The sequence below is a fragment of the Pygocentrus nattereri genome, chromosome 28 (assembly GCF_015220715.1).
Source record: "Pygocentrus nattereri isolate fPygNat1 chromosome 28, fPygNat1.pri, whole genome shotgun sequence".
Taxonomy (NCBI): Eukaryota; Metazoa; Chordata; class Actinopteri; order Characiformes; family Serrasalmidae; genus Pygocentrus; species Pygocentrus nattereri.
Genome location: NC_051238.1, coordinates 8,426,491 through 8,449,310, shown reverse-complemented (window position 1 = coordinate 8,449,310; position 22,820 = coordinate 8,426,491). Strand labels below are relative to the sequence as shown.

General features: G+C 38.6%; 3 protein-coding genes across 4 annotated transcripts in view; 1 reads left to right on the top strand and 2 right to left on the bottom strand.

Annotated features, from left to right (window-relative positions):
* Positions 1-8,796, bottom strand: part of elk1 (ETS transcription factor ELK1) — a 39,117-nt gene extending 30,321 nt beyond the window's left edge. For both annotated transcript variants that reach the window (XM_017720434.2, XM_017720435.2), the window contains exon 1: positions 8,093-8,796. In XM_017720434.2, the coding sequence (XP_017575923.1) occupies positions 8,093-8,117 (25 nt within the window). In that variant the 5' untranslated portion in view covers positions 8,118-8,796. The remainder of the gene's footprint in view (positions 1-8,092) is intronic.
* Positions 8,797-10,864: 2,068 nt separating this feature from the next.
* On the bottom strand, positions 10,865-13,388 carry uxt (ubiquitously-expressed, prefoldin-like chaperone). The gene is made up of 6 exons (XM_017720453.2): positions 12,899-13,388; positions 12,724-12,805; positions 12,477-12,544; positions 12,279-12,386; positions 11,239-11,302; positions 10,865-11,120 (listed from the first exon to the last, which is right to left on the bottom strand). The coding sequence occupies exons 1-6, from the start codon at positions 12,979-12,981 to the stop codon at positions 11,058-11,060; spliced, it is 468 nt and encodes a 155-aa protein (XP_017575942.1). The 5' UTR covers positions 12,982-13,388; the 3' UTR covers positions 10,865-11,057.
* Positions 13,389-13,884: 496 nt separating this feature from the next.
* On the top strand, positions 13,885-22,183 carry zgc:86609 (TMCO1/EMC3 family protein). Its single transcript, XM_017720436.2, has 8 exons — positions 13,885-14,531; positions 15,518-15,575; positions 15,792-15,885; positions 16,120-16,224; positions 16,439-16,520; positions 16,699-16,778; positions 18,386-18,468; positions 20,848-22,183. The coding sequence occupies exons 1-8, from the start codon at positions 14,377-14,379 to the stop codon at positions 20,974-20,976; spliced, it is 786 nt and encodes a 261-aa protein (XP_017575925.1). The 5' UTR covers positions 13,885-14,376; the 3' UTR covers positions 20,977-22,183.
* The last annotated feature ends 637 nt before the right edge of the window (positions 22,184-22,820 follow it).

Sequence of the window (22,820 nt, the reverse complement as noted above, 5' to 3'; positions counted from 1 at the left end):
TTTTTATTGAAGGGTGGGACTTTCCTCCTAAACAGACACTATGCTAAGCATCACAAGCTTCCCATTCATTTGACAACCAGTGAACTGTCCATGTATAAATGTTTCTTTTTTTTTCTACTTATAAGCTAAAATCGCTCATAAAGCCAGGCCCGAGTTTTTCAGTTATTTTTAAAAATTAAATGCAGCGAAGAGCCTGTTATGTAGCTACCAACCCAGAGAAGCTGTAAACTTTGGATTGTGTCCCACATTAAAACTGATGATCATCACTAATAATGAAGCATGTGTTTTCATTAAATACAAAAGTTCCTTCATTTGAATGATTTTACAGTATTTCTATCTTTTCAATCAATTTTACCAATTGTTGTCACATTTCTGCAACCCGTATTTCTGAATATATCACATTATCATGGTATCAGACGATAATTAAGTTTGCATTAACAAAATTAAGGTACCTGAGTGCTTACAAACCAGACAAACCAGCCTGTACTGACTTGTCTGTTTTGCTACGTTTTCTACGCTTTCAGGCCCCTTACTATTTAAAACCAACACTTCATTGCTTTTATAAAATAAATTAATTTCAAGTAATATGTAAATATTGGCCCAGTTCCATTTCACCCCTCGCCCCTACCCCGAGGGTTAAGTGTGTCCCAATTTTTGTTGAGATGGAGGGGTAGGGTGAAGTGTTAGGGCTACTTTTCAGAGGCACACACCAAAAAGTTTTGAGGGGAAAAAAGAAAAACCGTCAATATGGCTGCACAAGCGACCAAAGAAACCCAAAATTTGAGTATTTTCTCCATTAAAAAATATTGATACTCATTGTATTAGCTTAGTTTAAATGCCATTTCAATATATTATCATATCAAAAATAAAGAAATGCTAGCAGTATGCTAAATGTCTTGGTAGCCAGCTAGATAAATTTCCAGTTCCACCTTAAAGGTGCAGAAGTTACAACCCATTTAAGATGGAATGGGAAACTTCAAACAAGAAGCTGGCAAATAGCTGAGCTCAGCTTCATATCACTGAAAAATACCCTTTGAAGGTATATGATGCTCTAAATTTAACGACCAGCAGTGAGATTGCTAAACTTTACCCTCCTCTGCTGTCACTGTCTGACAGGGTCGCTCGCCTACAGTGCTCTGTTTATAAAAGTAATGTTCTTTTTTATTTGAGGGTCCCATTTCATAGGGCGAGATTCAAAAAATTCCTGTTTTGAATTCAGTGTTTGTGTGACATTGTAAGAACCAACTCAATTCCATATATTCACCTATAGAGGTTTAGCCCCGCCCTGCCACACTGAATATTTCTGTAGAATGACAGCATTTCTTAAGACTATTGCAGCTCTGAGTGAATGAGGAATAATACAGGGCAGCCAATCAGAACAGATCAGAGCTCATTTATTTTACATCAGTCTTACAGGCTCAGTAAAAACAGCCCGTTTAGTTCTAAGGGATGAAGCAAGGTTGGTAAATGATCATGTAAAATTGAGCTGTACCCATTTTTGGTATATAAACCCACACAAATGCTGTAAGTGGACCTCTATGGAGAAAATAAGATACAAGTAAAAAGCCCTTTAAATTGCATCATGAATTTATTTATGCAGGTGAGGCAACAGGGACACTCATTTTCATGGAATAAAATGCTATCACAGATATACTGCTTATTATCTACTGCTAACATTAAAAATCAATATTGTTGCGAGGCACCAACAAACCAAACAAATCTTTTTAGTAACTCAAACATCCTAGTCAGAGTCACAACATGCACAACTACCTATAACCTGAAAGAAAATGCATCATTCAGTGCAAGAGTATGCTCAGAACATGACACCAGCATTCTTCTCAGATTTGTATTCTGACGGAGGAGGCTTTCTACACTATTACTGACTAATGACTAGGAATGGACTCACATACATCGTTAGGCTCACCACTGCGTAGGTACAGTGCGTCATGTGCAGAAGGGAGATAAATAAAGGCTGGACAGAGTGAGGTATGGCTGAGAAAGGACCAATATAAATCTGTTTTCACTTGTCAGACCGGATTGTCTCAGGAGGACGGAGAGTGGACTGTGATCTTTAATAGCCAATTATCTTCAGGCCTCCGGCGGCAAGGCCTGATATGATTTATAACACCTGAACACCTTGCTTTTCACTGCATACTACAGAGTGAGTGAGCGAGATGAACAGAGCCTTGACACGGACAGAATTAATATCATCGTAAAATCAACAACTGCCGAACCAGCACCACATCCACCTCTGAACAAGCTCAGAGCTTACTAACAGACAGAACAACAGCAGCGGTGTAACAACATGTCATATATTTTAGAGTTTCTGTCATTTGGCGTTGACAACTGTTTGAAAGCCTCTCTTGCTCAGATGCTCAGTTACCCTGCCAGTTGTGGTACATTCCTACTGAAGCTTTAAAGAAATAGTGGAATAGAAGCTTTTCAACCTCAAACAACAGCAAGTTGGTACTGTATAATTACAGTGTTTTTTGTTTATTTTATGTCTATTCATTATTCACAAATGCTATTAGCAGTGGGCGGTATGGCTAAAATCATATCACAAATTCATGAAGATATTTTTACAACACAGTAATAATATGCACCACGACATTTTGACTTGATTTCAAATTTGAATTTTAATACAGAAATCTTAATTTGAATGTCATCATTTGAATCTGGATCAAAATGACAGAGCAATAAAAAATATTAAACTGAAATTCAAATTTTTAAAACCATTCCATTTTTCTACCAATTCACCTGGGCGAGGTCAATGTTTGACTGCTTTCAGATGTTCAGCTGTACATCCTCAACTATAAAATTCAGTTTCAGATATCATATTGCTGCCTTACAAACCTTGAAACTCAATTTCAGTTCAAATTTCAATTTCAGGTGGTGGTGTGACTGAAAATATTTTCAAAAGTCAAAATAATAACACAAATGTTTTTGCATTTAAATTCTAATGGCATGAATCTCCAAATAAAACTCCACAGATGAAAAGAAAATGCATTTGTCTTCTCAAATTACTTCTATATTGAAAATGCATTGTATCATGGTTGAATTGCAAAATGTGTGTTTACATTATTAGAAGAAATGGTTCAAATGTCCAAGATTGTGTATGAACCTACAAAAAATAACAATAAAACTAATATAATTACAGCTACAGTGCTGGCCAGTAAGTCTAGTTAATTAGATGGCTGTGAAACCAGGTTACTTTGCTCCATTTAAATGGAGCAACCAATTTAGACCTAGAACTTCTCTTGCTGCCACTATATAGCTAAAATAAAAACCCGCTTGCTGCACCTTTAAACTAAATCCTAAATTCAATTCCACAGACACAGAAAGTTCATACTCCCTTAAGCTACAACTCATGAAAATTTTTAATAAAAACACAATACCACTAAGACATGAGACAAGAACTACGACAAATAACTGTAACTAATGGTAGACAGCTGGAATGCAAAATTTGGCATACGTTGTCATATGTCAGTGATCGACATAAGGTTAAAATCAAGGATGTGATTCATAACAATCTCAGCTCTAAAATGAACAGTTTCAGTTCTGAAATTTGACTGAGCTACATTCACAAAAGCCACTGTAAAATACTTCATGTATGCAAACTTACAAGTGCACACATCAACTGAATTAGCATTAAAACACAGTGATATTAAAGAGCGTTCTTTGAATGAACTGTGGAACATAGTACTGACAGGTGGGACCAGGCATCAGCATGTACATATATAAAGAGAACGGCCTAAAAAAGTATTGAACATACCCTACATAAGAACCCAGTTTAAACCAAGGGGCTGACAACTGTAATATTTTTACAATTATATGACCAAAAATTAAAATGTTACTTAAATGACTGGAAAATACAACAATTGGCTACTGAAATTTATATATTGTGAACTTCTAAAGCTCCACGTGGGCTGGAGGTTAGGGAGCTGGCCCTGTGACCGGAAGGTTGCCGGTTCAATCCCCAGCACCAACAGTCTATGACTGAGGTGTCCTTGAGCAAGACACCTAACCCCCAATTGGTACTGGGCGCTGTGGATAGGGCTGCCCACCACCCCCTAGTGTGTGTGTAGTCACTAGTGTGCATGTGGTGTTTCACTTCACGGATGGGTTAAATGCGGAGGTGGAATTTCCCCGGTTGTGGGATTAAAAAAGTATCACTTAACTTATATTAACCATTCAGTACAAGCTAAAACTGACATAAATGCCATGACAGGGCTAGCTTTGGCTCAATGTACCTCAGATGATCTTAAAGGTTATCACTTGGAGATATTGCTTTTGATACGATGCAATGTTGTATTTCTGCTACCTGCTACTAATTTTTGTAGTAGAAAAATACAGTGGAAGCAATTGCTTCTGCAATTCAAAAACATTGTGTAACTTGAATGAATCTATTTTCCTATTCAATTAGGAACCAATTTTATTAGAAATTACATAAAATTACATAGACTTTTTGTAATTTATAGCATTTGTGAAACAATTTTTTTTATTGTTTATATGTTGGTTAATGGCAAATTGGCTCATTTACATCCCTAGGTTGGACAGCACAATATTTCACAACCATCTACACTGTCAGAAATAAAGGTACTAATTCAGGGTACACAATCTGATCTTAAAACCACTGTTGTACCTCTGAGGGAACATTTACATAGTTTGTACCTTGATGAACAAAAAATGTACCTGCACAGAACCTTTATTTTTCACAGTGCATGTTAAATAATTGCAACCTATTTAGGCCTAGTACTGATCTCTTGCTGCTAATATACTATACAGCTAATATGAATCCCTGTCTACTGTACATTTAAACTAGAAATCAAAATTCAACTCCACAGAGACAGATTGTACATTTTCACTCATGCTTACAAAAGATCAGTTCAGATCAAATAATAAAACAACACTGACAACCACTGTACTGTACTGTAACCAATGATGGTCAGTTAATGGTAAACTGCTGGGATAGCAAGTCATTTTGCAATTTAAAAGACTGCAATTTATGCCAAGTACTGATCTTCAAGTACTGGTATTGCTCATAGCTAATTTGAAAACCTACTTACAATTATAAATGTTATTATAACAGTACTTCGCTCTAATTACAAACCCAAATCAATGCCAGAGAAACAGAAAGCTCATTCTTGCTCATGCTATGCATCAAAGCTTTTGAAATGTGTTGAAAATAATTAGTAACAACACATCACCAACGCCTCCGTGTCCTTTCGGATCAGATGCCGTCTTATTAAGTTAATACCTAAAGTGATGCTGGTTTAATATACAGAGAGAGAGAGAGAGAGAGAGAGAGAGAGAGAGAGAGAGAGAGAGAGAGAGAGAGAGAAAGAGAGAGTCAGTAAAGCTTTTAATGCTGACACAGGCATAATAGAGCACTGTGGTATTAGTGGCAGGCAGAATAGGCTGTTAGTGTGAAGTGAGATTCTACAAGCTGCTAGTAAATTGGACCATATACTACGACTGGACAGCCACTGTCAGCGCTGCGCATCTCTCTTCCTCTCTCCTGGTATTACTGTCTTTCTACTGCTTTACAGAAGAGTTATATACACTTTTATTGACCATTCAGTGTCTACAGCCTCCTGCAGTGCTACAGTTTACTCCGATTTTTGGGACGGTGTTAATTGCAGTGTGAGTATAAAAGCATTGCTGATTACCGTTAATTAAACACTGAGTAAGTTTACAATGACAGTATTTTGCGGGCAGTTGGTAGGGTTGTGTGATATTTGTCTTATACCACTTCACGATACTTAAAGACATTTTCATGACGCACAATATATATCACAATAAATTTACATGCAAACACAACAGACTAGTAGAACCACATTAAAAAATACCATTAAAAAACTAATAATTGTACAGGGTACAATTATTTTTACTGAGCTTTTCACATTCTGTGCTGCACTAAATCCTATTAAACAGGACTAATTACACTCTCTTTACACTGAAACATGCAAGTGGTCTTACGCACTGACAAAATCCACAATGCGCGCAGAAAAGCATATTGTTTATAACAATAACAATTTATCATGGTAACAATGAAATATCGTCATATTAGTAGTAAGGGTGGGAAACTCTAGACATCCTACAAGTTGATTTTAATTCTGATTTAGGGTGCCAGGACAAAATAATAAAACTTTTATTTATTTATTTCTGTAGTCTACATCATGATTAATTTCCCCGTTTTTTTTGTTCACAAGCTCAGCTGAATTGTAACGTAGCCTACACATGGACCAAACGTTACGTGTACAGGCCTAAATCTTCACGTTTCAACATCCAATGGGTGTGAACTTAAAGTAAAAAAACTAAGCTACATTTTTATTTGATCTTTTTGTTCTTGATGTGACACTGCATACAATTTAGCAGGGATACATTGATTATAAAATGTGAAAATCTAACATTTGTAAATATCTGCCAATGCCAGTACATAAACATTCACAAAATGTAGAAAGTGGGACTACATCTAGCTGGATTACAATTACAGACATAAAAAATATTTACTTCTATAGCATTACAAATGTATTAAAATGTGATTTACATAGAGAGATTTCAGCACACTAGTTCAGCATCACCTAAATTTTCTTCCAAAGAACAATAAATACATCATAATTGTCAGTTTGAAAAATTAAAACAAAAATCTGAACATCTGTCTTATGTTGATCCTTTTTAAACTATCTGTCAATACTTATATGACTCCAATATCATCAGTTATCATTTCTACAACATACTCCTTCATTCATAATCATAATTCAGGTAGGAAATGATGCACAAGCCTACCCAAAAGTCTGATGACATTTCAGTGCAGAATCTTTCAAAAGAGAAAGCATCAACCATTCTTCCTACTTCTGTGGAGTGGCTAATGTCTTTGACCCAGTTCATGTAGCCTAGAGTAAAGTGAAATAACCTGGCAAATGACAGCAACAGCAAACCAATGACTAGGTTCTGCACGCACAGTTAAAAAAGATGGCTCTTCAAGGTTCTTTAGTAAAGGCAAGGGTTCTGTTCAGCACCATTTGTTGCTTAAATGGTTTGTGCATGGTGAAATGACTCTTCAGATTAATTAAATTATGAATATGGATCTATATAGAACCTACATAGAACACCAAGAAGTGTTCTCCCTACTGTTGTAATGTCAGGCTTGTAACAGAAGAATAACCCTTTCTGGTGCTAAATAAAACAGATTCTCCATCAATCTGAAGAACATGAATATACAGAGCTCATGGCTCGTGACTCTGAACAGAACCACTGCCTTTACTAAAGAAGTCCCTTGCAAGTGGTACTTTTGCAGGTTTGGTGGTCAGAGAAGCATCTAGAGCAACCTGTCTCCAACTCACAGGGCACCGGATGAGACGCAGAAACAGATATTTGGATTGCAAAACACGTTGGCATTCCAGTTTCAGACACAGAGACCTACATCTGGCTAGATCAGTGTTTCCCACTCTGCTCATGTATTTCACAACACAGTGTTCTACCTGTTCCAGTACACCTGATCCAACTCACCAGCTCATTCCCAAACCCCTTGTGAGGTTAAAACACTGGTTTATACGCGCTAAAATGTGCAGTGCATTGGGGGCTGCAGCAACAGGACTGGAAAACAGACAGAAAACTGGGAGCAATGTGGCTTAATGAACAGAGGAGCAGGTAGAAGGAAGGACACCAGCTAACGCTAGTTGTCAAGCTTCCAACAGGTAGGGGGGATTCTAGCAATCAAGCTGGGGCATGAAAAGCAGCCAAAGAAATGCCTTTTCGCACAGGCTGTAGCTTTCCTGCGAGCTGTATCTCGTTGAACAACACGCTTTTACAGCCTCCACATTGTTCAGACCGTTAACGTCAACCTGCACGAAATCCCTCACCAGTTCTGGTGTGAAGTTGTTAGCGGTTTGTGAACTAACATTAAGGCTAGCTCTCATTTTAGTTCAACCTCGTAACCGAAACAAAACAATAAGAAAACGTCAGTATTGCTCAGCTAAGCTTCCCTCACGGCTATGCACGTTACCCAAGGAGTGAAAATCAGATTCATAATAATATTTTTCGTTTTCGAAAAAAAAAATAATAAAAAAATAAGCAAAAGAAAACTCACCACTTATCAGAGGGTTGGAATCCATGTCTCTGTTAACGAGCTTCAATTTTTGCCAAGTTATGTTAAATCACGTCCACATATCTGCGCCCGAAGGGATGTCAAAAGTGGCTTCCCTTGAAAGCAGAAGGCGACACACGCAAATACGGTTCAGTTTGAAGATTATATAACAGCTCCGTAGCGATAAACACATGCATCTCTGCCTCCATGTTTAACGGAGTCGGGCTGCAGCCACCACCACCGCAGTGTCGGTTGGGCTAGGCTAGCTGCTAGCTAGCCGCTTTTCGTCGCGAAAAGTAACGCCGAGGACTCTTTCCTGACCGAAAAAAGACAACTTAGCCGCAAAACTGTCGATTTTTCTCCGTATCAGGACGGCTACAACACCTTCACGGCCTCATACGAGCAGCAATATTGTGTGGGAAAACGAGTTAAAGCGAAAATTCTCTTCCAAAGAAGAGGCGAAGGTCCAGAGTACAAAAAGTCCTCCGTTTTCCCACCGCGGCCACTGTAAAGTAACAGTAACTGTAAAAACCGCGACACGAACGTCAACATAAGAAAGAAACGCGGCTGCTTAAGTTGGAACAGAAACCACATACGTTCCCTTTACTTTGCTTTGCGTCCCTGCTTCCTGTTTCTACGAAAAAAACGTCTCGACTACTTTGGCATTTTCACTTTTTTTCTGCTTTTCGCTCCTCCATCTCTGGAGTCCCTGCGGAGCTCAAACGTCACCGCACACATGACGTTAGTGAGTTAGTTAGTCTCTCTACAGGCAAATGAATGGAGGGGGTCAGACGTAGTTAAGATTTTAATGCATCTGACTGCGGGACTCAAACTGGAGGCTGTTAAAACAGGAGGAGGAATGAGAAAGCCTTCTTCGTTGCAGGACACATTGTGTGTGGTTCACTGCTGTTGTTGTGCGAGTTCATGTACTGTACATGCCAAGGGCAATCCACAGGTAGTCAGTCGCCTTGCACACGTGACTGCAGCCTATAAATGGGAACCCCTGTGATACCGACACAGGCAGCGCAAAAGTCAGAGACCACCCATCCTTCTTTTCATTTCTAGCCACCAAGTACACGTTATTTATTTTTTAGATGTTTGAGTAGATTAGATATAATCCACCTGCATAAGGAAGGGGAATGTCAATGGAAAATAAGGGGAAAAAAATAACAGGAATTTCCAATTTAAATGTGTTTGGGAAGCAGAATATGCAACCAACTTCCAAGACTGAAGTTTGGAGGTGTGGAAAAAGATCCCTAGATTTCTTTACAAAAGAAAAAAAATCTCTCAAAAAGAGTGGAAGCTGGAATAAAGGCAAAGTGTGGATGGACGCACTAAATATTGGAGAGTTTGAGATTATTTTCAGCTCGGATGTTGAGACTTCTGCGTCATTTTGTTTTTCTTGCTAAAAAAAAAGGAATAACTTGTACCATTCTGATTGGAAATGAATGAAGGGTGGGCTCCGACTTGCATTGCACTGTACTTAAAATGATTTGTAGTGTGTTTCTCTGAATAATGTGTTTTAAAAAACACATGCACATGTGATGGCATGACACTTGACCGAGTTCAGGATGCTTTACAGACCTCAGGAAAGGCTTACCTGTGCACAAGTTTCAGCTAAATCTTAATGAAGCAGGTGATGTTTGCCAGCATCTGGGCCAGAGGAACGTGCATGAGATGGCTGGCACATATACGCTTTGTGAAATGATTTTCCTTTTTAAAACTGAAGGTGTGTGATGCACATGGTTACGGCATGAATCCATTTCTGCCAGTCAAAGCTGCAGAACAAGGCACATCGTACTGAGTGTGTGATGCACATGCTTATGCCATGAGTCCATTTGTGGCAGTGCGTCTTTGTACAAAGAAAAATAAATCTATTTCAGGAAGCAGGTCTTACACTGCTGCCACAATTCAACATCCAGTTTCCATGGCAACTAGTTACTAGTGTGACAGGGTATCCGTCACACTGATGCTGAAGAAGCTGAGATATAAGCTCTCCTCCCTCATCAGCTTAACGAATTAAAAGTTCAGTTAATTGTCAATTAATAAGCTATCAATTACTAACCAACTCAAAATCACCAAAAAAAGCTCACCATTCAAATGCATGTGCAATCCATTTAATTAGAAGCCTAGTATTCATACAGCTTTTAGACTAGGTTCTAGGCCTTGTGGGCACTATGCCCAGGGGAGGACTACTAAACTAAATCTGATGTTTAAGGCTAAATGGTTAAATGAATTAGATATGAATTAGAAACCAAATATAAGTGACTGCCACTTCCATCCACTGACTTTTGAGCAGGATAGTGCACCACTACACTGGAAAGATAAAAATAACTTTAGCACATTGTTCTGGGCTGTCTATATTAAATCCCAAGCACTGTCGCAAACAACTGTATTGGTAAAAGAGTTTGCACAGAGGTGCAATGTACCAAATGCTCTATAATAAATGTTTTATTACTCTATGATGAACCCACAGCACTGAAGACACGTCCTGGGTCACGTTCAGTTCAGGCTACTGGCTCTTTTGCAAAATTTGGTTAACCAACTGCGAGTGTTCTAACTGAAAACAAAGAAATATGGCATGACAGCTGAAGAAACATGCATAATGTAGTGATGAATTGTCAAAGCTATTGGAACGGGTATGACCAGGAGTGCCAAACAAACAATTTAGTGACGACTTCAAGAGCGAGGAGGACATGAGTCACATATTTGCAAGGGGAAATTAGTCACCGTCTTAGGCAGAGTCAGTAAAAAACCCATTAAAATACTCACCGCTATTCAAAATAAGCTGTTGTTTATTGAATCCATCAATTTTGTAACATAACAGTACAACCTGTTAAGAAACCAAGTCCCACTGAACTACATTGTTCTGCACAATGGTTATACCACATGACGCCCAAACTCATCCTAGGCATACATACTTTCTCAAAAAAAGCATAAAGTATGACAATGAGGTGTCATCTTGCACTCAAAACACCTCTCTCCTTCTGGTCTCAGGAAGATCTTTCAGACCCTGCAGTTCCCTTAAACCCTGTTGGGGGGGAAAGTGCACATTTTCTTTACTGCTTCATTTGTTAAGTCTTCTCTATGCACTGGTATCAGTTAACAGAATGAATCAGCTTGATCCAAAGTGAAATGAAAAGGTCTACCTCCAAAACCATGCGAATGTTTGCTTTGATTTTTGCTGCATCTTTAGTCAGAACCTCTGTATACCTGCAACACCCAAGGAAGAAGAAACATCTCAAATAGGTGAAAAAAATTAATTAAGCAAAATGTTAATCACAACTAGAGACAGCACAATACCACATTTTCTTTTCTGTTATCGATACTGAAACCTTACTGAAACGGATGTGATTTTTTCTTTAAAAACGAATAAGCTTTGAAATTAATCATTTTTATTGTTGAAGCAAATCACTCAAGATGGGTAACTATGAGGCTGTTTACACCTTGCATCAACATGCGTTTGGGTGATCACACTCAGGATGCACTGTGATTGGGATTATCCCATTCACAGGTGGTCAGAGACTGATACTGACCACATTACACACAAGTATAAAGTGTCTTCCATATTCAAATACAGTTCTGTTTGTGGAAATGTGTATGTTGAGTGCTGATCAGCAGGTGAGAGGATAAACAAACGGTAGACACACAAGGCTGGATTGCCTTCTTGCACCTATTGATTTGTATCATAATGGGGGGAAAAGTAGATGGTTGGTGTGGCGTATTGGATAACACCTCAGCCTTCTACACTGTAGACTGGGGTACAACCCCTGCCTGGGTAAACACCCTACACTATACCAATAAGAGTCCTTGGGTAAGACACTACCTTCGCCTTCCTGTGTAAAACAATCTAATCGCAATCGCTCTGGATAAGAGCGTCTGCCAAATGCCGTAAATGTAAATGGGAGTGAAACAGAAATGACGTGTGTTAAAGTGCTTTTTATGTGGAAAAGCTCTCATCTGGTTATAGTGGGGATGCATTTCAATGACATGTGCAGACGGAAACTGGCAGAAGTCCAGATACAGCCTGGACACAAACCACACATTAACACAAGGTGTAAACAGCATCTAAAAGTAAACGAACAAGCCACTCAAAAACTTAACGCCCACTTTCAGGCTAGGTCAATCTACATATACCTGGCATCGGATTTGTGCCATCCCAAATTAAAACGGTGTCTTAGGATCTTACTCTGTAAGCTGGCTGGTCTTTTTCTCTATAAAAGTTAAAGCTTCAGAGAGCGTGAATTCGACAAAAAATCCATATCCAACTGCAACAAAGATTTTGGAAGTGTCAGGTCTGAAAGGAAAAAGAAACACACCTTAGTCAGGCATGGAGATGCACACATGGCACAGAGTGTGGACAGAGAAGCCAAGAAACTGCACTTACACATGAGCTTGAACATAGAAATTACAGCCAAGGTCTATATCTGTCTTCAGTTCTTTGCTGTCAGTTTCCTGAATGGCAGAAAAAGATCAGTCATCTTCAAACCATTGACTGGATTTCACACAAGGAAGTTTTAAGCTGTTGTGCATGGAAAGATGGGCTGAGCAAAGGTGAAAATGGGAACAGGAGAGAGAGAAAGCTAACAGCAGTTAGAGGCAAATGATGCCATATTATGAGCTTCTGATTTTACCTGAACACTTTTAATTGTATTCTTCAGTTGAAGGTATTGTGCAATTTTTTCATATACGCCATCTCTCTGCTCCAACACTTTCCTGGTCAAACAAACAGTTGTATTCAAGGGTCAAACAAACGCATTTACTTACTTACAGCTGTACCCGCACGTGTCAGTGTAACGGTATACTCACTGTAAATCTCTCCTCAGCACGTCACTGATGAAAGACTCATACTGCAGGACTTTGTCGTCGATCGTGGGTTTGCCAGAAGTCATTGTGGAAAGCAGTTACCGTCGCAGTTCCCACACGATAAGGTGCTTTAAGCTTGAATACAGACTGTTTCAGATGACCACTTTAAAATGACACCCGACGAAGCCGAAGCTGCTCAATCTCCTCTCTGCATTAAGGCTAAAGCCACTCTTCCTTCGAGGGAACAGATGAGCTGATGAGCACAGAGAGCCGGCTAGCAGGCCAGTGACGATGTACTCAGACGATCTTTACTCCGTTTCACCGGCGATTTGCGTCTCTTATACAGCACACGAGCCTAGAAATGTTACCTCATTTTTACATGACATATATCTACTATTTATTTATATGTACTGATTTGTATCGATCAAATGTGCGCCATGTGAGAATAATCGACTTGTTTACAAGGTACAGGAAACGGTCGCCTCGAGTAGCAGGAAATGACGCAGTTGCTAGATTTTTTTAAAATTAATTTCTTATTTACTTTTTCAATGTATTTATAGTTTGGTATATTTATGTGATAAAGTTAGCTAAATGAGACTGAATATACGATCAAGACGTTTATATATTTTTAATCTAAACGTCTTAGTCGTATATTCAGTCTCATGTCATATATTAAATATTTTACATGTATATATGTTTTTATATAGGTTTATAATAGGGTTATTATATATTATAATATATATAAGTAAATAAGAAATCAAAAAATCTAACTGTTGATATAGTTTCAGACAAAATACCCCAAGCACAAAAAAGTTTTCATAATGCTTAATTATTCACAAATAAAGTTGCTCAAGCCAAATCCCTACAACTGCAATGTTACTTACAATAAAGGCATATTTAGATTTTATTTTAGGGACAGTGTAATCCAATGGAACTGAATTAAAATGGACATCGATTTTTACTGCTAAAACATGTTACTCTGTAAAAGCGTGACTACCACACCATCAAAACTTTGTGCTCAAGCCTTTCCATAATAAAAGTTTCTAGTTCAAAGGGCAAATAGCCTAGTTAGGCTAGTTAGCGTTAGCTTAGCCGTTAGCGTATTAACTGTCGGAGTCTAAATTTCAAGAAGACCATTTTTTCTCTAAAGGACGACTGCCTGTGTGCTGTTGTGGTTTACAAGCGGTAACGGGACAGGACTTGTTATGTTACATAAAATATTTAATTCAAGTTAAACTTTAAGGCTAACCGGGTTAGTTGTGTTAGCCAAGCCATGCGCCTCCAGCATGCAGACGTGACGTTAGCTCAGTGTTGAGGCTTCATGTGACTTTTTGAGTTTTCTTACTTAAATCGTGACTCGAGATTTTTAAAAATATTTCTCAGTAAATTTGGTGACGCGGGTGGGATAAACGTGGTGGTTGGTTTGCTAACTAGTCTGTGAAAAACTAACTGGGTTAGTTATTAATAACTTTAGCAGAAACATGGCTGGACCAGAGCTGCTCTTGGACTCCAGTATCCGTTTATGGGTAGTTTTGCCCATAGTTTTTATCACGTTTTTTGTTGGAGTTTTGCGTCATTATGTCACCCAACTTTTACAGAGTGACAAAAAAGTGGACCTGGAACAAGTGTCTGACAGGTGAGATGACACCTGACTTAACCTATATCCAAACCCAGTGTATTCAGACCGTGCTGAACAGCTGAAACCAGCACTTTAAAAAATGGTTCTCCGGGGGTTCTTTAGGAAAGGCAGTAGGTCTCTTTAGAGCAATTAGTTCTATATAGAACCACTACATGCTTAAATGGTTATACGTTTGCATGGTGAAATTGTTCTTCAAATTGATGGAGAAAGCGTTGTACATGGTTCTACATAGCAGTAAAACAGCTTCTTCTGCTTTTACAAGCTTGACACAGTAAGAGGAGCAGAACTCTTTTGTTGCTATATAGAACCTTTTTCCAAATATTCTGTATAGAACTGTATACAACACATTCTCCATCAACCAGCAGTCAGAGAATCAGTTAAGCATGACATGGTTCTATCTAAAACTCAGGGTTATAGATGGAACCATTGAACCTTTACTAAAGAACCCTAGAAGAACATTTTTAAGTGTGTAGTGCTGGGCAATGTTTAAGAATTAATAAAGGTAATGGCACAATGCTTCCTCAGTGTTAAAAATAGTTTGTTTTGTTTAGGCTGTTTTATTATTGCAAATCTTAGACCAAATCTGCAGATTTCCATAAGGAGGATTTATGGGTTTTAAAATGTCCTTTGATATAATCTGAAAGCACTCAGCTAATGCATGCATTGCAGTTAACTGCCAAGTCTTGGATACCATGAGTAGCATGCACTGAATAGAGTAAACAAGCTAAAATTGAGCTGGTTGGGAACAAGAATGCCAGTTTTCTGGACATTATCTCATGGATTTTGCTCATTGTCTAGCAGGAATGTTGCTAAAATAACTGAAAAGCTGTATCGCAGTGCGTCACACTGTGCCTGTATAGCTGATGTGTCACCCAGCCTTATGAAGAGGCTTGATGATTATCTGTCAGTTTATCTATTTGTTTGCTTACTTACTCATTCATTCATTCATAGATGTGTTCAATTATTAATTCATTCATTTGCAGCCAGGTGTTAATACGTAGCCGTATTCTGAGAGAGAATGGAAAGTACCTCCCTAAGCAGGTAATGTTCAAACTTGAATTAATTAAGCTAGCTGATATGGTATTAACAGTAAAACCCTTTACCTTCATCTGCTCACAAGACTTCAGTCCATAGCAGTATTGTGCACATTGTTCATTCATTCTATTTCTAATTATAACTCAATGGATTAGCAAGGCCAGTTTTCAGTAGAAACGGCCCGTTTTGGCTTGTGTTGATTGTTGTTGATCTCTGTTCCAGTCGTTCTCCATGCGAAAACATTACTTTAACAATGCTGAAACTGGCTTCTTCAAGAAGGTCAAGAGGAAAGTGGTTCCCAAAAACCCAATGACTGGTAAGGCCTGAAGTTTCACACTGAAGTTTTTCTTTTATATTGGTAATGACATGTTTGAAGCACAGTGATTGGATAAATCACAAGTGGGCTCTGAAGAACGTTGAGGAGGAACTGATGTCTCGAGACCTGAACTTCTGAGGACACTGCAACCAAAAGAAGCATGCTGTAAAAAAAAAAAAAAAAAATCACACTTAAACACATGTTCTTTTAACAACATTTATTGTCTTTTTTCAGACCCTAGCATGATGACCGACATGATGAAAGGAAACCTCACCAATGTGCTGCCAATGATTCTAATAGGTGGATGGATCAATTGGGCTTTCTCTGGGTTTGTCACTAGTAAGTACAGCTGTTTTTAAGGAAAGCTCCAGCTTTTTTACAGAACTCCATAATAACCGTACCTTCCTTGTAGTTTTTGTGACTTCTAAAGTGACATTCGAGGAACATCACCTGACTTATCATGTTTGTGGAATGAAAGTACAATCGAACGATCTTCTATGTGGTAAAGTATCTTATGTAGCCGACACTATTGTGGTTGTTTTGTTTTCCACAGCTAAGGTTCCCTTTCCACTGACCCTGAGGTTTAAACCTATGCTGCAGAGAGGAATTGAACTGGTGTCACTGGATGCGTCTTGGTATGTTGTTGACTATTTTCTTTATTTGATTCCTTGCTGTTCTTCATTTGTTACTAATGTTACCAGTAGTAAATCCACAGAAGCAGTCATGAGTTGTAAAGTAATCAGACTAAACAGTGACTCAGTGAACTTCTACAGACTGTTTAAATTTTAAATATGCTTTTTAAATCTCTTGCAGGGTAAGTTCAGCCTCTTGGTACTTCCTGAATGTCTTTGGGCTACGGAGCATGTACTCTCTCATACTTGGACAGGACAATGGTAAGCTAACCTCCTTATTTATTTGTTTCAGTTGTACACAGTAAGGAGTTACATTAGTCATGCTTGAAATAAGACTTAATTTCAGTTATTAAAGATGTCTTCTGACAAAGTATGATTTAATGTTATTTGTTGTGTTATGTAATATTCTGTAGTGAAGAATTGCATCCTTCAACCTCATCGGTTTGACAGAATTCACTGTTTTGTATCTTTTTTATGTTTTTGTCTATCGGTGTTCTCTCACTCCAGTGGAAACATGTCACAGTCGGTATTCCCCTGACAGTGTTAAAGAAACCCTGACTGCTAGTGTAGCCACTGATTTAGAGCCTAAGAAATCCAGTTGTGATAATCAGCTTTCTGTTTTTTTGGGGTTTTTTTTTGCTACTTAGTTTTCTTCTCCATTAGCCAACATAAAAAAACTGTCCCTTGAAAATGCACCCCAAAGCAGTTGGTGTTTTTTCAAAAATCCTCCCAACTTGAAGATATGTCACTAAATATGGGGTTTCCTTATCTTTAAACCAGAAAATTTCACTGTAGAGACTACTGCTGTACATGTAGGATGTGAGTAGCCATGTTTACAGCAGGTGTAATGATCGTTACAGCGATGGTTTTATTACAGTGCTTGAAGAAGCGCTCTGTCGTTATCTCTCATGCTTCTTCTCATTCTTCTTCCACACATTTTGCGATTAATGCAGCCCGAACCGCTTAACGTACAGACTCTGTTTAAACTGCGTTTCGAAGCTCTCAGCACTGTGATTGTGCTATGTGAGTCGATCGGATTGGGAGTTTTTAATAAAATTAAGTTTAAAAATTAAAAACCTCCCATAAGAATGAACAGCGGAATGTTCAGAACTTCAGATTCCAGCTGACATCGATGATGTCACAGCAGGCCACTCAGTCTCACAGACACAGCTGATCATGCAGGGAATCTGCTTTAAAATCCTTAAACTTTCACCTAGAAACTCCATTTCAGCTGGTAATGGTAGAGAAACTTGTCCTTCCTAAAACCTCAAAATATCTCATCATTTCATCAATTAGCTTTAGAGTTATGCGCATTTGATTGGCACAAGGCACAGAAAACTGCCCCATTCACTCCCATGTAAATTACTCAAAATCTGAATCTGCTTATTTCAAGATTTTCTCTGTGTTTAACTCATCATAACTCTGACATTTTCTTTTCAATACACACAACATTACACCAAAATAATCCTCAAGGGGTCTTATCTCACACCATCTATCTGGTTAAGAGATAGAGTAAACATTTCTCGAGTTATGACTGTTCAAATGGTGCAAATCGGACTCAAACAAGGCTTCTCCACTAAGAGCTGCATATAACATAACCCCCACCCCAGCCCCTAAACATGCATCTCTCCCTCTCACACACACACTACACAGACACACACACACACACAGACACATACCTAAGGAGGTGTTGTTCACAAACACACACACACACTTGCAGCTCTTTTCAAGCACTCTTGCAGTTCCTTCAGGAAATGCCATCTAGTTTTGTTTCAAGTTCCCCATTAATAGTTTGTAGACCTGAGTTTCAACAAAGACAAATATTGTTACCGTTTCAGAAAGGTTAACCCCTTTGCATTTTTTTACAGCTGCGGACCAGTCAAGAATTATGCAAGATCAAATGACTGGAGCTGCTATGGCTATGCCGCCTGACCCCAACAAGGCCTTCAAGGTGGGGACTGCTTTAAGTCATCTCTTAAGTCATCATCTTTGAAATAAATATTGTAACATTACCCTTGTATGATTTAAAAAAAAAAACAGGTTTTGGATACGTTTTTGTGAATTTGTTTGCGCAAAATCAAAGCAATGCAGTCCACCGTTATCTAAGCCATATATCCTTCGTACAACTCCAGTTCCAGTGAAGTTGGGACGTTGTGTAAAACATAACAGAATACGATGATTTGCAAATCCTTTTCAACCTATAATCAATTGAATACACTACAAAGACAAGATATTTAATGTTCAAACAGATAAACTTTATTGTTTTTTGCAAATATTCACTCATTTTGAATTTGATACCTGCAACACGTTTCAAAGAAGTTGGGACAGGGGCAACAAAAGACTGGGAAAGTTGAGGATTGCTCAAAAAACACCTGTTTGGAACATTCCACAGGTGAAAAGGTTAATTGGAAACAGGTGAGTGTCGTGATTGGGTATAAAGGGAGCATCCCTGAATGGCTCAGTCATTCACAAGCAAGGATGGTGCGAGGTTCACCACTTTGTGAACAACTGCATAAGCAAATAGTCCAACAGTTTAAGAACAATGTTTCTCAACGTGCAACTGCAAGGAATTTAGGGATTTCATCATCTACAGCCCATAATATCATCAAAAGATTCAGAGAATCTGGAGAAATCTCTGCAAGTAAGCGGCAAGGCAGAAAACCAACATTGAATGCCCGTGACCTTCGATCCCTTAGGCGGCACTGCATTAAAAACCCACATCATTCTGTAACGGATATTCCCACTTGGGCTCAGGAACACTTCAGAAAACCACTCTCAGTGAACACAGTTCGTCGCTCCATCTACAAGTGCAAGTTAAAACTCTGCCATGCAAAGCGAAAGCCAGATATCAACACCACCCAGAAACACCGCCGGCTTCTCTGGGCCCGAGCTCATCTGAGATGGACTGACGCAAAGTGGAAAAGTGTCCTGTGGTCTGATGAGTCCACATTTCAAATTGTTTTTGGAAATCATGGATGTCATGTCCTCCGGGCCAAAGAGGAAAAGGACTGTCCGGATTGTTATCAGCACAAAGTTCAAAAGCCAGCATCTCTGATGGTGTGGGGGTGTGTTAGTGCCCATGGCTTGGGTAACTTGCACATCTGTGAAGGCACCATTAATGCTGAAAGGTACATACAGGTTTTGGAGCAACATATGCTGCCATCCAAGCAACGTCTTTTTCAGGGACGTCCTGCTTATTTCACCAAGACAATGCCAAGCCACATTCTGCACGTGTTACAACAGCGTGGCTTAGTAGTAAAAGAGTGCGGGTACTAGACTGGCCTGCCTGCAGTCCAGACCTGTCTCCCATTGAAAATGTGTGGCGCCTTATGAAGCGCAAAATACGACGACGGAGACCCCGGACTGTTGAGCAACTGAAGTTGTACATCAAGCAAGAATGGGAAAGAATTCCACCTACAAAGCTTCAACAATTAGTGTCCTCAGTTCCCAAATGCTGACTGAGTGTTGTTAAAAGGAAAGGTGATGTAACACAGTGGTAAACATGCCCCTGTCCCAACTTCTTTGGAACGTGTTGCAGGCATCAAATTCAAAATGAGTGAATATTTGCAAAAAACAAAGTTTATCCGTTTGAACATCGTATTCTGTTTTTATGTATGTTTTACATTGGAATTGAGGTTGTACAATAAACCCTGGACAGGTTGCCACTCCATCGCACGGCATCTCTTTGGACTGCAGGAGGAAACTCCATGCAGAAAGCACCCTGGTTACCCGGCCAGGGAAGCAGATCTAGGCTCTTTATCCTCTGATGCGACAGCACTATCCACTGTGCCACCATGGCAGTCCACCTTAAAAACTAGAAACCTCTTTTTAAATTTTAAAGTGGTATGTTATTTAGATACAAACTGAGTGTAACCCCAGATAAAATCACCAGAATCCACCAGAGAACAGTTTAGTCCATTCCCAGTCTTTATGGGAATATTTTGCCTTGCATGCACCTCTCTGCCATGAATGGATTTTAAAAAATATGTTTTGGGACCAAAATCTCGTAAAATCAATCGTACAAATATCTTAAAACAATGTTTTATGGCACAACGTCAGGAATAATCATTCCTAACTGTTTTGAGTAATAAATTGTGAGGGAGCTTTGAGGCATTAATCACATCAGACTTCTGGCACCACCGCTGCGAACGATTCAGACGGTTTCTTTAGAATTGAGCATTTCACATCAAACCGCTCTGAAAGACTCTTTACATTGTAACCATTTCATTATGCAAAATGTTGAAATCTCTCCTGTAAGATAAATAACTGATTCATTCACCAATTTCAGTAGTTAAAACAGTCACCATCTTTTTTTCGTGGTGTGTTTTAGAGTGAATGGGAGGCTCTGGAGATTGTTGAGCACAAGTGGGCTCTGGAGAACGTCGAGGAGGAACTGATGTCCCGAGACCTGAACTTTCAAGACCTCTTCAGCCAAGACTACAAACGGAATGTGTTGTGATGGTAGCAATAACACAATGTTTAAAGTATAATCTGATGGTAGTTTCTGCACTGTTACAAACATAAACCCCCAGAATAATTTTCATCCTTTATTTTTCTTTCTTCTTTTTGAAATAGCAGATCATTTGACTTCTCCAGATCTAATTATTAGTGTGGCTGAAATGATTTAAGAGGTATTTTGATGTCTGAGAGAAGGTATTGAAAATGGCAGATGTACAGACTTCAAGAGCTGCTGCCACCCAGTGATTAATTTAATGAGTGCTTGTGTAAATGTAAACAGTACAGTAGAGAACTGAGAGGGACTGGAATAAATTAGTATTTTTGTTCTTGTTTCTTTGTTCTCTTCATCTCAACTTGAAGCTGCCGTTATTTTTTTGGTACACCAAATATTTTTTAGTTCATGCGCAGAGTATTATACTTCATCTTCAGTATTGCCTTAACTGGGTGTCTGAGTTTTGAAGGCAGGATTTAATTTAGCTGTGTTGTTTGTTTTGTGTGTAACAGCTGATATTCTGTTGCTTATACCACTCATGCCTTCTTCTCTTGAGGTCTTCCTTTAAAGGAGAATTCCACAGTTTTTCGAAATTCCCTTATAAGTTAAGATGCAAGCTATTCAGAGTGGATTGTTGTGAAACACTCCCTTCCAGAGAAACGTCAGAACTGTTCACAGTGGTAGTGATAGGAACCAGACATCTGAAGAGTGTTATTACCTCTAAAAGCTTCCTCACAGAAAGTTCCAGCATCAAATAGTTATGAACATGCTGCCTGATCTCATAGATGATGTTTTATGATAGACCAAAATCTTCCATCTCAGAACTAATATATATATTTTTTTAGATTTGCCACTATATTACAATTCATAACATTTTATATAGGAACTCAAGACACTTGTAGGTTTGCTGTTGCTTTTGGATAGTAAATAAAATATTTATACTCCATATTTGCATTGTAGAAACACATCCTGGTTCCTATCACTACCACTGTAGTCTGTAAGTTTCTCCACAATAAATCATTTCACATCAAACTTCTCTGAATGACTTTTACATCTCAACAACTGAACTATGCAGAATTTTTGAAAAATCAGTGGACTTCCCCTTTTAACTGCTTTCTGTTTCTATAATGAGAAATTGAATGTAGCAAATCTATTCTAATCACTGCCTATGAGTCAGAAATTTCACTGACAATAAAATAATTTCATAAGGATTTGATAGGCATCCTTTGGTGCTGTGGAAATGAATTCATGACTGTTGAGTGATGAAGCTGGTTAGGTGTTGGAGGCGGATATGGTTCACCACACACATTTCCTCTGATGATTGCTACAGAAATGAATCAGATATCTGAGGAGAAAGGGATCAATATTCTGAAAGGATAAGGCCCCATCATTGTTTATTAGAGGTGCAAAACTTGTACTATTAGCTTGGACCAATTCTAGATTCTAGGCAATGTTGTAAACAACGGAGAGGGAACAAAGACTACACACTCTGATTACTCATAAATTCTTTATTTCATAATGTATACTTTCTTTACAGAATGGCTTCCTAATGTGCGGACTGATCAGAAGGCTTGATCAAAGCATTTTTCCACACAGGACTATGAAAAATCCATTCTAAATCATTATATTTGGACATTATGTGCACATGCTGTGTAGATTACAGGATTGTGCAATGTACAACTCTCTTGAGTCTAGCTCTAATGATTAAAAAGCCAGTGGAATGTTTTTCGAAATATCTTTTCCTGCTGGTAGAAACTGTAAAATGCGGAACATAAATGTTTATTATAATCTGCTTCGACATTTACTGTGGTGCGTAAAAATTTGAAAATCATCTTCTAGATCTTGCTGGTTCA